This window comes from Akebia trifoliata, unplaced genomic scaffold, assembly GCF_017979445.1.
Source record: "Akebia trifoliata isolate Shusen 1 unplaced genomic scaffold, ASM1797944v1 Contig00566, whole genome shotgun sequence".
NCBI lineage: Eukaryota > Viridiplantae > Streptophyta > Magnoliopsida > Ranunculales > Lardizabalaceae > Akebia > Akebia trifoliata.
The window spans coordinates 29,017-41,336 of record NW_028237104.1 but is presented as its reverse complement, the minus strand read 5'-3'; the positions used below and the strand labels follow the sequence as shown (position 1 = coordinate 41,336).

General features: G+C 34.4%; 1 protein-coding gene across 1 annotated transcript; it reads right to left on the bottom strand.

Moving 5' to 3' along the window:
- Positions 1-4,316: 4,316 nt before the first annotated feature.
- On the bottom strand, positions 4,317-8,973 carry LOC147381333 (protein LYK5-like). The gene is made up of 3 exons (XM_086430576.1): positions 8,834-8,973; positions 5,516-5,885; positions 4,317-5,393 (listed from the first exon to the last, which is right to left on the bottom strand). Exons 1-3 carry the CDS (start codon positions 8,971-8,973, stop codon positions 4,317-4,319), a joined length of 1,587 nt encoding a protein of 528 aa, XP_086286702.1.
- Between the last annotated feature and the right edge of the window lie 3,347 nt (positions 8,974-12,320).

The window sequence follows — 12,320 nt, the reverse complement described above, 5'->3', positions numbered from 1 at the left end:
TTTGATTTATTATCTAATAATTGAATTCATATAAGATATTTATCAAATTCAAATCCAAGTTTATATGGATTCAAAATTGATCAAGCTAATAAATCATCAAAATATGTATAACAATGATGAAGGAAGATATCCCATACAAGGAAGAATCAATGGCGATCCCACCTTAAAACGCCTTTTATTTTTTATTTCCTCCCATTAAATCAAATTTATAGCTAACTTTCTCATTGATCAAACAGGTTTTACATCTTTGAATCCTATTTCCCATTAGCATTAATGAATTAAAAATAAATAAATAAATAACAACTATAAAAGATAAGAAAAATGATCAGAAAATCTAGATCACGAGGCCCACTTTTTAGAACATTATCCTTATTAGAATCTTCTCATATTATTATTTGATAAAATACCACTAATTATTTTACATGATACGTTGATCCTTCATAGTTTGTTGAATATTTAAGATGCTCTGTTTTTTTTTATAATTACACTCCAGAATAGACCCTTCAACCTCGATCTTCTCATATAGACCAATGAAAAATGATCTAAAATACTTTGACTTTTCTTTTTGAAAATCAATCATCTTCGACCTCTTGGAGGAGGACGATGAAGATGAAGACCATTGAGGTCATTTTATCTTTAGTCTATTAAAGAAGACTGAGGTCAAGGAGCATGTCATCTATTTGAGAACATAAGGGGATATCTCGATTATTTGGCAAAACATGGAGGGGTATGTAGTTACACTAAAAATATTTCCAATTAGGAAACGGACCCCACTGCTTGCGACATCGTTTCTAGTGATGGGGTTTCTGAATAACGACAGACATTCTCAGCCTTCGAAACTTGGAAAGAAAAAATAAGGTGTCTTTGCAGGGAATCTTTGGCTGTTTTCAACTAGTCTGGTTGATTTTGTCTTATTATCTCTTTGGGTTTTTTGTCTTTTTTCACAGCCTCTTGTTTAGGTGGGGCCCACTTAGTCTAAGCAATAAGGGGTGGTCCACTTTCCATCACAAAATAAGAATTCTTAATTGATCGTGATTTTTTCTAGCCTAATATTTTGATAATTTCACTTACCTCCCCCCCGTTCATTTATTTTTTATTTTACTCTCTTATTTAATTTTTTTTATTATAAAAATTAAATTTTAAAATAATAATTAAAATACAACCCCCTCCCCCCACCTGAAGCATTTATTGAACTCATTTTTTCATAGGCATATCTTTGTTTATAAAATAAAATAGAGTCGTGATTTTCCGACACTCCCTCATGTGAAATCGGTAAGAGTCATATAATTTTCTCGAGATACATAATTATACATTTTCATAAAAATATATAATTGTGTATCCCTAGAAAAAGAATTTATGGTTCTACTACATGCCACATCAAGGGGTGTTATAAAATCATTACTCAAACAGAACAAAAAAAAGAAAAAAGAAAAAGAGGTAAAATCTTCGTTATAAAAGGAATTTTAACTGTTAGGTTGACAGCAATTTGATAGAGGGAGGGTAAGTGAACCCCTTAGATAATTATAAGGAAGGTAAGTACAATTATCAAAATATTAGAGGGTTCAAATAAAATTTACCAAACTACAGGGTCAAAGTATAATTTACCCAATTTAAATTGGGTTAGCTGGAGACCATAATCTTTGTATCTTACCAAGAATCTTGCATATAATACACCGAATAGTTTAATTTTAGTGTTTTTATATACCAACGAGACCAGTTCCAACCCGATTTTGTAATAAAATGAGTGTCATTAGTAAACTATTGGTTTTTGTGAATCTTATTTTTCTATGAAAATAAAATTGTTTTGACTAAATTGAATCATGGTGCGGCCAATTGGACGATTTTTTGATGCAACCATCGGTTCGGTTTTTTTAAATTTTGCTTGACTATAAAGATATAGGATTTTCAATTTCTTTATATTTGAATTTAGTTCAAGTACATTTACTTTATGATATTTCTTCCTTAGTATTTAATTAGATTATTAATTTTATAATAAATATTATAAATAAAATAAATTTACCAATCGAGTACCCATCAGAGACAGAATTCTTATTGGATCCTATAAATAGCTGCTTAGAACTGGACCGGAAAATGATCGGGTCCATAATGGTAGACCCAAAACGGACAAATCGATTGAGTATATCGATCAGGTAATTAGGTATACAATAATGCAGTTTTGAGGTTGTTGCTGCAAATTCAATTTATTCACCGAAAAAATAATTGAATATTGAGAGTTTCTATTGCCACAGCAACTTTTATTAACACTACCCCAAGAGTTGTGCTAATTCTTTGGTGATTTACATATGAATTGGGATGGCGTTACTAAAGTTGTTATTGGCAATAGAATCTCTCTTTGGAGATTTTCTTACCGTTGATTTTAGCTTTCTTATTATGGACGAGACGACACGTGAAACCGAGTTTTAAAACCATGTTCAAACTATGAGCAATGCAAGGGAAGAAAAGAAAATTTCTTCTGGAAATAAAGATTCCTAAACATATATTTCTTGAGTCAAACTTTCTATTACAACCCACAAATTAAACAACTTGAGGATAAGTTTTCTTCAAATTACAAGACGTATTTAGGATTATTTGCAGAAGACTTTATGTTGTGGATATGAGCGACATCGTTTCGGTACGGTGACCTTGTATTTAATATAAACTTGGGGAAATCTTCACCTTATAAGCCAGTTTTGTCAAGATTAGATAGGCCCATGGGCTTGTACATGGTGTTAGAGCGGGTAATCACATGGATGCGTGAGATAGGTTACAGGTGAGGGGGAGTGTGAGCTATAGTCCCATATCGGCTGGGTATCATGAGTCATGACCTTGGACTACATATAAACCTAAGGCAATCCTCACCTTATAAGCTAGTTTTGTGAAAATTAGTTAGGGCCATGGGCTTCTACAGTGGAATGACCAAAAGGCCAAATACATACCAAATAGGCAAAACTTCATGATCGGTTATCAAAATCAATATTACAATACAAATTCAAAAAAGAAAATGACGAGCACAACTAACAAGCAAGTTTACTCTCACGAAAAAAGGACATTTTGGGGAATCAAAATGCACTTTTTCTTTTGTTTCAAACTTTATACTTTTAGTAATATTTTTTGAGTAGTGTTGGAGTAACCGCAAGATCATACTTTGTATCACACTTTCGTGACGTGTAAATGTGTAGGAACTATACATTAGGAAAGTGTGATATGAGTTATAATCTTGAGGTCACTTCGGCATTATTCATATTTTTTTTTTTTAGTGTACTCTGAGTTATTTTAAGTCCCAATTTGTTTTAGAAGGTCATGAGTATTATTTTAAGGTCAGTCTGATCATTATGGTGTCTGAATCAATGCAATCCTCAAAGAATGTATGTAAATATAGAGTCGTGTTGGAGTGACCTCAATTCTCACTTTGCTGACATGGAAGTGTGTAACTATAGATGCTTTTAGAAATTCTTGTCGATTTAAAATTTTACTATCTTTCGTAATTTCATATTCTGGTAACTACAGTGGTAGTGTGAAATGGAATCAAATTAGAAGTCTGAAAGTCTATTTAAACTATTATGGGTGATGTTTTGTATTATTCTTATTCAGATTATCAATAAACTTTGAATTTACTCGCTATGTGAAAATTGAAAATTTTGACGGGTCAAAGCCCAAAAATTTAGAAACCAAATTTCAACGGCCATGGCCGTTGAAAATTTTTCCCAATTTGATGGCTTAGAGCCATCAAATTTCTCCCATCCTCCATTAATTTAATGGTTTCAATCCGTTAAAAAAAAAAAAAAATTTGACAATGACAAATTTTACGTCTTGGTCTGTCGAATTTTATAAAATTCGACTGCCTTGGACTGTCAAATATAGGCCTTTTTCACATTGCGACTCACCTTGTTTTGCCTCATATATTCAAAGTTGCCTTGTGATTTTTTTTTTGGTCAAAGGGAGGAAGATAGTGATCTTCTTTTATCAAGCTTTAATTATGTAATTTATGGGAATTAACGTATTCGAGCCTCTTAGAGCACTTAACTAATCCTCGGTGCGTGTGCAATGTTGGGAGTTGCAACTCTCGCGTGAATTACAATTCCTCCCTTTAACTCCACCTTGCAAACATATCCTAAGCCCAAAAAAAAAAAAAAAACACATATCTCAAGTTCACATTCTTTATAAAATTACAAAACAAATCTACATCGACTTGAATATGGACTCTATTATTTGGTTTAAATCTTTTCCAACTTTTCATGATAACTGTTACTACTTTCAACCAATTCGACATATGGGGATTCTCATTTTAGCGAATCACTATGAATTCTCACTAAAGTCTATACAACCTCATCTATGCTTGGTCTACTCATCGGATCTCTCTTCAAGCATCCCACACTTAATTTAGCTACACCCAATGCAAGGTCCATATGGTAGTTCCCTCTGAGATTTGGATCCATAAAATCACGAAGCTTATCCTCGAATTCTTCTCCTTCCATGATTGACATTATCGTCGCTGAAAGTAACAATTTTTTCCCATTAAACTTCATAAGAGCAGCTCTTCCCGTGATCAGCTCCAACATCACAACCCCTAAAGCATATACATCGATCTTTGGTGTGGCTAACCCGATCTCTAAATACTCGGGCGCCATGTAACCTATCGTACCAACAAGTCTTGACGACGCAGACACATCGTCGCTCCTCTCCGTCGAACTCGCTAGCCCGAAATTTGCAATCTTGGCTCTTAAATCACCATTGAGTAGAACATTGCTAGTCTTAATATCCTTGTGAACATAAGCAGGTTTAGTGAAATTATGAAGATAGTGAAGACCATTAGCGACGTCTAAAGCAATTTGAATCCTTCGAGTCCAACTTGAAATGATCGGACAACTCTTATTACTTAACCAGTTTCTTAAACAACCATATTCCATGTACTCGTAAATGAGGTAGAAATACCCGTTATCTTCACAAACACCATGAAGCCCTATCAGATTGAAATGGTTGATCTTATTAAGAAATTTTACCTCTTTTGATACATCGTTTCTCATCTTTTTAATGGCTACGACGACCTCCCCACTTTCCCCACTTAACACCCCACGATACACCGAACCCTTCATCTTTGACTCAGGGCTGAAATTGTTGGTAGCAATCTTCAATTCCTCAAATTCGAATACTTTCAAGACCCGATCCGCGCTAGCGATTTTGAGTAGAAAATCTTTGGGTAAAACCCATTTCTTTCTCCCCTTTGTTCTATCTAGCTTTCTTTTTTGACATAAGAAGGCAATTGTTAGAACAATACAAAGGAGGACTAGAAGGGAAGAAATGGATGCAATTCCAATACCCACATAAAGGCCTTTCTTGGATTTCTTTGTTCTTGGATTGGAAACATTGGGAGGAGAAATTATTAATGGTGGAACCTGAATTATGGTTTGGGTACTTGAAGGTTCACTAGGTAAAGGAATCAAAAGTGTCGTAATGGAAAAATCGTTGGATCATATTCAGAAAACCCGTTTGCTTCAAGCATGCTCGTTAGGTTTACATTAGACCTCTCACTTATACCATCAACACTGTCATTCCAAGTGATCGAGTAAGTTAACAAGTACTTTGTGCCATTAACTATTTGATTACTCGTCGGACATGCACATCTAAGTGGTACCCGTAGTTCAGAACCCGGAATCAAATTGTATAGATTATAAGGATTCTCCTCTATAAGCGAATTGCACGAAGAAAAGCCTTGATATCTATTGTTAGCAATCGTGTAGTAATTCTCGTCAAAACTTATGATATAAGAGGAATTGGCTTGATAGTTGTGGCCCAAACAAGAACAGTTAACAGGAACAATCACTTCTTTGTATGTAGGAAAATTGTGATCATCGAAACGTTGTTGATGCGAGCGAGCTCTAATGGGTCTGAAGAAGTAAAGTTGGAAATTGTGATGACGGAATTATAAGGAGGTTGAGCTTTGAAGAGGAGAAAAGCTTGGCACGACGAGTTTTCACCATTGCAAGTGTAGAGAAAATTAGGGGAAGGACTAGTTTCACCACTGCTCATGCAATCAAGTATTGAATTTCCTGAGTAGTTTTGTTGGGCTTTGATGATTGAAATGGAAAAAGAGAAGAAAATGAAGAAAGTGAGGAGAATCTGATCCATGGGTTGGTTTTTTGAGCAGAAATGATTAATGGGTAGATGAGAAACTTGAAGATTTTAGGATGATTTTCAAGATGGATTAGTCATTAGTCTTTGAAAGTGAAGATTAGCACGTTTTCGAATTTAAAATTGGACTTAACAACTGTGTTATTGACCATATTGATGCAAAATTTTCTCCCTTATTACAAATAAAGAATCATCTATTTTTTTTTTTTTTAAATAAGAGACTTTCAATCTGTGTTTTGGGTGAAAACTGGGGATCAAGCTAATCTTGACTAGGCCAATCCTAGAAAATTCCAATATATTAAAAAAGAATGAAGAATCTTTAGAAATTAATTAGTATTTTATGTAATAATTTAAGACTAAATTAGCTCCTGACATAAGAAACTTACCAAAATTTCAGCCCGAATTATTATTCGTGTTTCATGACAAAGAAACCTAATGTCTAGAAAGTAGATTATTTAAAGAAAAAAAAAATCAACTTTAAGTGAGATATAAGGTCAAGAGTAGGGTTGTCAATGGATCAGATTGCTACCAATCCAATAAGGAATTTATTAGACCTAGACCCGATCAAATCTGTCATTTTTATTTTTTAAGACTTGGACTGATTCATGTGAATCTACCAATTATTATTAAAAAAACAATTTTAATGACGGGAGTGTCCAAACTTACATCCAACTAGGAGACCAGAAGAGCCAAGGCATATGGGTCTTTCCTCCATGCACGTGCAACACCCGCACATCACAAGCACTGGATAACTGAGGGTGCGCCCTCGCGGGTGGCCTCGAGGAAATACTACTCATACTAGGTGTTGAACTCACAGCCTACAGACACTCACAGCTTATTGGATCCGAAATTTCCATTGAGCCACCCCCTCAGGGTTAAACCTTCCAATTATTATTATTATTATTATTATTTTACAGATCCAAATCTATCAAGGTTAATACATCCAGGCAGCTCATCTTGGATGAGTCAAACTATTTAAATTGATTTTAAATTATTTGTTAATAATTATATGTATGTATATGCATTAGAAAAACTATAATTATTTCTTATTATAAGATGAATTAGTAGATGCTCAGTCAAGAAATCTAAGTTTTCTGTAATGGTTAAAAAATTTAAAATTATTAGAATAATCTTGGTTGAGTTTTCATAAACTTGATTGATAATTTTAAAATATCAGACAAGCCATCTCAGATCTCATTCAAATCAATGTGATGAACAATTCACATTGATTATCTTGCCATCTGATCGCCTCCGTGACTGGGATTACTTGGTCTCAAATTAGTTTTTAAACCAGGATCCTAGCTTTCCTGAAATATATTATAAATATTTTATAATAAAAAATATGATAAAATTTAATTAGATTTAAATACAATGTGAGTTTAGCTTTCTGTACCACTAATGGCACATTCGTTGGTTTGTATCAACCACCGAGATCCCCGTAAGGCATAAAATTTTTATTTACACCAATTTATGGAGTTTTGTGGTCTCCTATATTGATAGAGGTGCCATCTTTGTCAATTACAAATTCACATACACAATATAAGTAATTAATGGAATTTCTTGCTATTCGCACAAGCACAACTAACTCGTTCCATTTAGACAAAGTAATATTATTATGGTAGGCACAACAACTTAATTATTATTTGCCTCCAACTTATAATATATGTGTCCATGAAAATAACACCCACATCTGTTGGATCACAAAGAAAGCCTCTATCACTTGTTCTTTCAAATAGGTTTGTTTCTAATTTCTGATTCTCAAACAAATAATTTAAATGTGAAACAAAAGTACTACATACCAAAAAGGTTCTTATTTCTACACTTGCATATAGGGGCTCTAAAGTTTTCCCAAAGATGGGAAGAGTACAGGTGGAAATGGAGGCAAATACCCAAATCAACATCCTTCGGTGTATTGATTCTCAATACGTGCACCTTAATACAATGCAACCTAACTATCCCAACTTCGTGATTTAATCCTATTTAGCATGGTTTGATGCATCTCAATACATCTTAATAAAATACAACATAACTAGTACTCTAATACAACCAACACACCAAAGACGATAACATTTTATTTTACATCAGTTTACAGAGTTTTGTGGTCTCTTGCTATAATATATTTTCATCCAAGTGGCATCTTTGTCATTAACAAATTTCACATACACAACATAGATAATAGAATTGATACAATTCACCCAACGACCAAGCATAACTATTATAATTCATTCCATTTAGACAAAATATAATATAAATATGGTAGACACAACAACTTTCTTATTATATATATCTCCAAACTTACAAAGTATCAAAGATAATACACACATCTATTAGATAATAAAGGAGTCCCTGTCACTTGGTCTTGCAAATGATTTCTCATATTTTTAATTAGAGACTTTTTTCTACCATTAGATTCTCAAGTAAGTACTCTTAATAAGGACAGAAGTGAGACAACACCACACAGACTTTTATTTCTTTACTTGCATATAGGAGGGCTTTATAAAATTACTAATGGAAGCAAATACCCAAACTAAGGGTGGAAGTAAGGTGGAGGAAGAGTGGGGGTTGTAGGAAATGGAAGGACAGTGGATAAGTTTCTGGGATGTCTGGATGAGATGGAATCTTTGGGATGTGTGGATCACTTGGAACCTTATGAATCAGTGGATGTTTCTTGATTTTGTGGATAGGTGGACATGGTTTCTTATACTTTGGAATATGATGAAAGAAGGGCTTCTTGTATTTATGATGGAGTAAGTGATGGAAAAGCTCAGGAGAGGTCTCAGTATTGACATTCTCTTTGTCAACAACCTCGACAGACTTATCTTCGCAGTAGCAGAAACCCGCCATCAATATTAAGGTCATAGAGAAGACCAAAAGGGCTGCCCTATTGAAGTGAAGAATTCCCATTTGGAAAATCAAATAAGAGAGAGAGAGAGAGAGGGAAGTAAGCTCACAAGTTAATTGAGCTTCTTTGTTTGTTTTTTTTTTATATTGAAGTTTTGAGTGGTCATAGCCCTTCTTATATGGAGAGTTTGGAGGGATTAATTAAAGTGTGAGCCCACAGAGAACTTAAAGTCTTATAGGTGAGTGTGAGATGGAGTGAACAATGCTCACCAATTTTGCAGCTATGAAGTCATTTTCTTCATTCAATGGGAAGGTTTCAATCTTAATTCCAAGACTTCATGACCGTAAAAGTAGAGATTCAGCAGAAGTATTACTATTGATATAACAAGTCGGAATTTGTTGGTAACGAAAAACCAATGGCACGATGCCACATGTACATAGAAAAGGGTAAAATAGGAAACCTTAATGAGTCGTGATAATCTGACTCCCCCACGTGACATGTGCTAGAACCATAGATTTTAAGCCTCACGATACACATGTGCACATCCCCATAAATATGTGCAGTTGTGTATCCCAAAGAAAAAATATCTATGATTATAGCATATGCCACATCAGGAGAATATTTTGAGTATTCCTTGTGGGGGAGGCAAAAAATCATTAACTCAACCTTGATTGCATAACCATCTTCTCCCACAATTTTTTCTCCAAATCCAAATAAGCAATTGGGTGATGTTATTCAATACACGTTGTGTCGTGCCATTGGTTTAGCAGCTTAGCGCAAGTTTTTGTTAACAACAAATCTCAATTGCTTGGTAACTAACATGTGAATTTTATTTGATGAAGAGGTCATTTTATTCTGTGTAGTTTTGCATAAGAAGGTTTATCAAGTGGTGGCGAATGATTGTTCATTTGCTATGTAGTCGTATGACGATAAGTTAAGAGAATATGCTAATTTTTGTGTAAAAACATGCTTATTTAGTAGCAACACCAAATATATATAAAAATTGCCAATAAAAAAATGTTTAAGAAAATATTTAGATCTATTTGGTTCAATAATTGGTTGGACCGATGAGTTGGTTGATCCAACCAAGACAGTGAGGTCGGTCCTAATCAAATTTATTAATCCTTTAATTTTAGGGTGATTTTCATATATCCCTCCACTTTTGTGAGTTTTTGAGAAATGTGGTTTGAAACTGATGGCATGCACTCATTGAACAAGGTTTTCTCTTATAAATCAATAGAAAATGACCTAAGGGTATGTTTGATTGCACATGGAAAATAGGGTGGAAAATGATATTTTCAAGTGTTTGATTGCACATGGAAATGGAAATTCATTTTTCACTCCAATGAAAAACTCCACCAAAACATGATGAAAGTGAAATCCACCCATATTTTCCATCCCCAATTCTTCTCCACTCATATCTTCTTCTTCCTTACCACTACCACCATCACACTAACCTCGTCGTCGACGTCACCGTCGCCGTCGACGTTACCACCATCTCCGGTCACCTTCTTTCTCTCTCACTTTCGCCGCCACCACCACCACGTTCTCCCCTCGCCTTCCTCATCATCTTCTTCTTCACTTACCTCGGTCGCCGCCACAACTATCATCACCACCACGTTCTCTCTTCTTTTTCCTCACTTACCACCGTCGCCGTCGCCATCGCCACCACATCCTCCCCTCCCTCTTCCTCATCATATTCTTCTTCCTCTCCCCCTCCTCTCATCTTCTTTCTCCTCCTCTCCTTTTTTTCTTCTTCTTCTTCTTCTTCTTCTTTTTTCTCATATTTTTTTTTATAATTTTATCCAAGTAAAATCAAACAATGGAATTTGATTTTCCAACCCTCCCTTTTTCCATCACTATTTTTCTATGGATTTTAAATTTCATGGAAAGTCATTTTCCATGCAATCAAACATACCCTAAATGTTCCTGTTTTCAACCTCTAAGCAAAGAGCCTTCTATTTTTCTTCCTAAAATCAGATCATTTTCAAACTTTTCAATCTTTATAGTAAATTATTCTTAAACTATTGAACCTTTACTCGAGGTTGAATGATTTTGGGAAGAAACATAAATTTTTACTCTATATTACACTTTAGGATTAGACTAGTTTGACCCATCAATTGAACCCTTTCATTGACTAGTCCCGATTGTAAGACATTGCCTATATATGCGGGACGGATTTAGAGAAGGGGGGGGGGAGGGATTTAACATGTAAGGATTTACATGATTTGACAATGTGCCTATGTCCACAGAGCAGAACAAAACAATCACTATTTGCTCATTAGTTGTACAACCTGACAGATCTTTATTTATAAATTGAGAGTTGCGATAACATGTAAAACTTTCAAAAATAAAAAATTCTTAAAAAAATATTACACAATTACCCTTTTATAAAAATAATATTACACTTCTAATACGTACTCTATGTTGCGCAACAGAATGACATTTACACAACATTCAAAATAAAACATAAGCATCTATTATCGAGGACAGACAAGATCAATGCTGGAGTGATCTTAGTGGGACACACACAAGAGATATCTTGACATGGTTGCGCGCACATATCCATAGATGCATTTTCTATGAGATACGAGTAAAACGCATCTACAGACATGCACACACACTATGTGAAAAAATTGATGGGCCATGACCCACAAATTTTAGAAACTGAATTTTTATAGTTTAGGACCGTCGAAATTCTTGATGTTCTCAAATTTGACAGATTAGAGTTGTCAAATTTTTTCTAGTATTCATTAATTTGATAATTTCAACTCGTAAAAAAAAAAAAAAATTTAACAATGAAAATTTTGATCCTTTAATCCATCAAATTTGAGCTTTTTCACATTGGGACACCATCGCTCAGAGGTAAATCCACCGCACGGCTCTATGGACCATCTTTGTCCATGATCATCAATGATGACTATCTATCAATGAGTACCTATTAAAATGGTACGTACTTTTGTACACTCACCAGCTTGACCATGTCAACACGCCTTTAGTGTATTATTGGCTTTCTTTTTCAGCCAATTTCACTTGGATGGGACATTGGACTACAGACCTGAACGACCACATCCTTCTCAATTGGGTCATTTTCCCACCAGATGGTAACCTATAAATTTTTCTACATGATTTCGACCTAACCCTCCGCACGTTCTGCTGAATATTTGAGATTCGACACATGCTTTGAAGCCCTCATTGATATCTTCTTTAAGATTAACATCAACCAAATGCCCTCATCTTCAAAAAATCCCTTAAATTTTTTTTTTTTTTTAATTGGTCATATCTAATTTTGGGAATAAGTTTTACCCTCCTTAACAGGTCTTCTTTAAGATTAATGGAAGATGAGTTA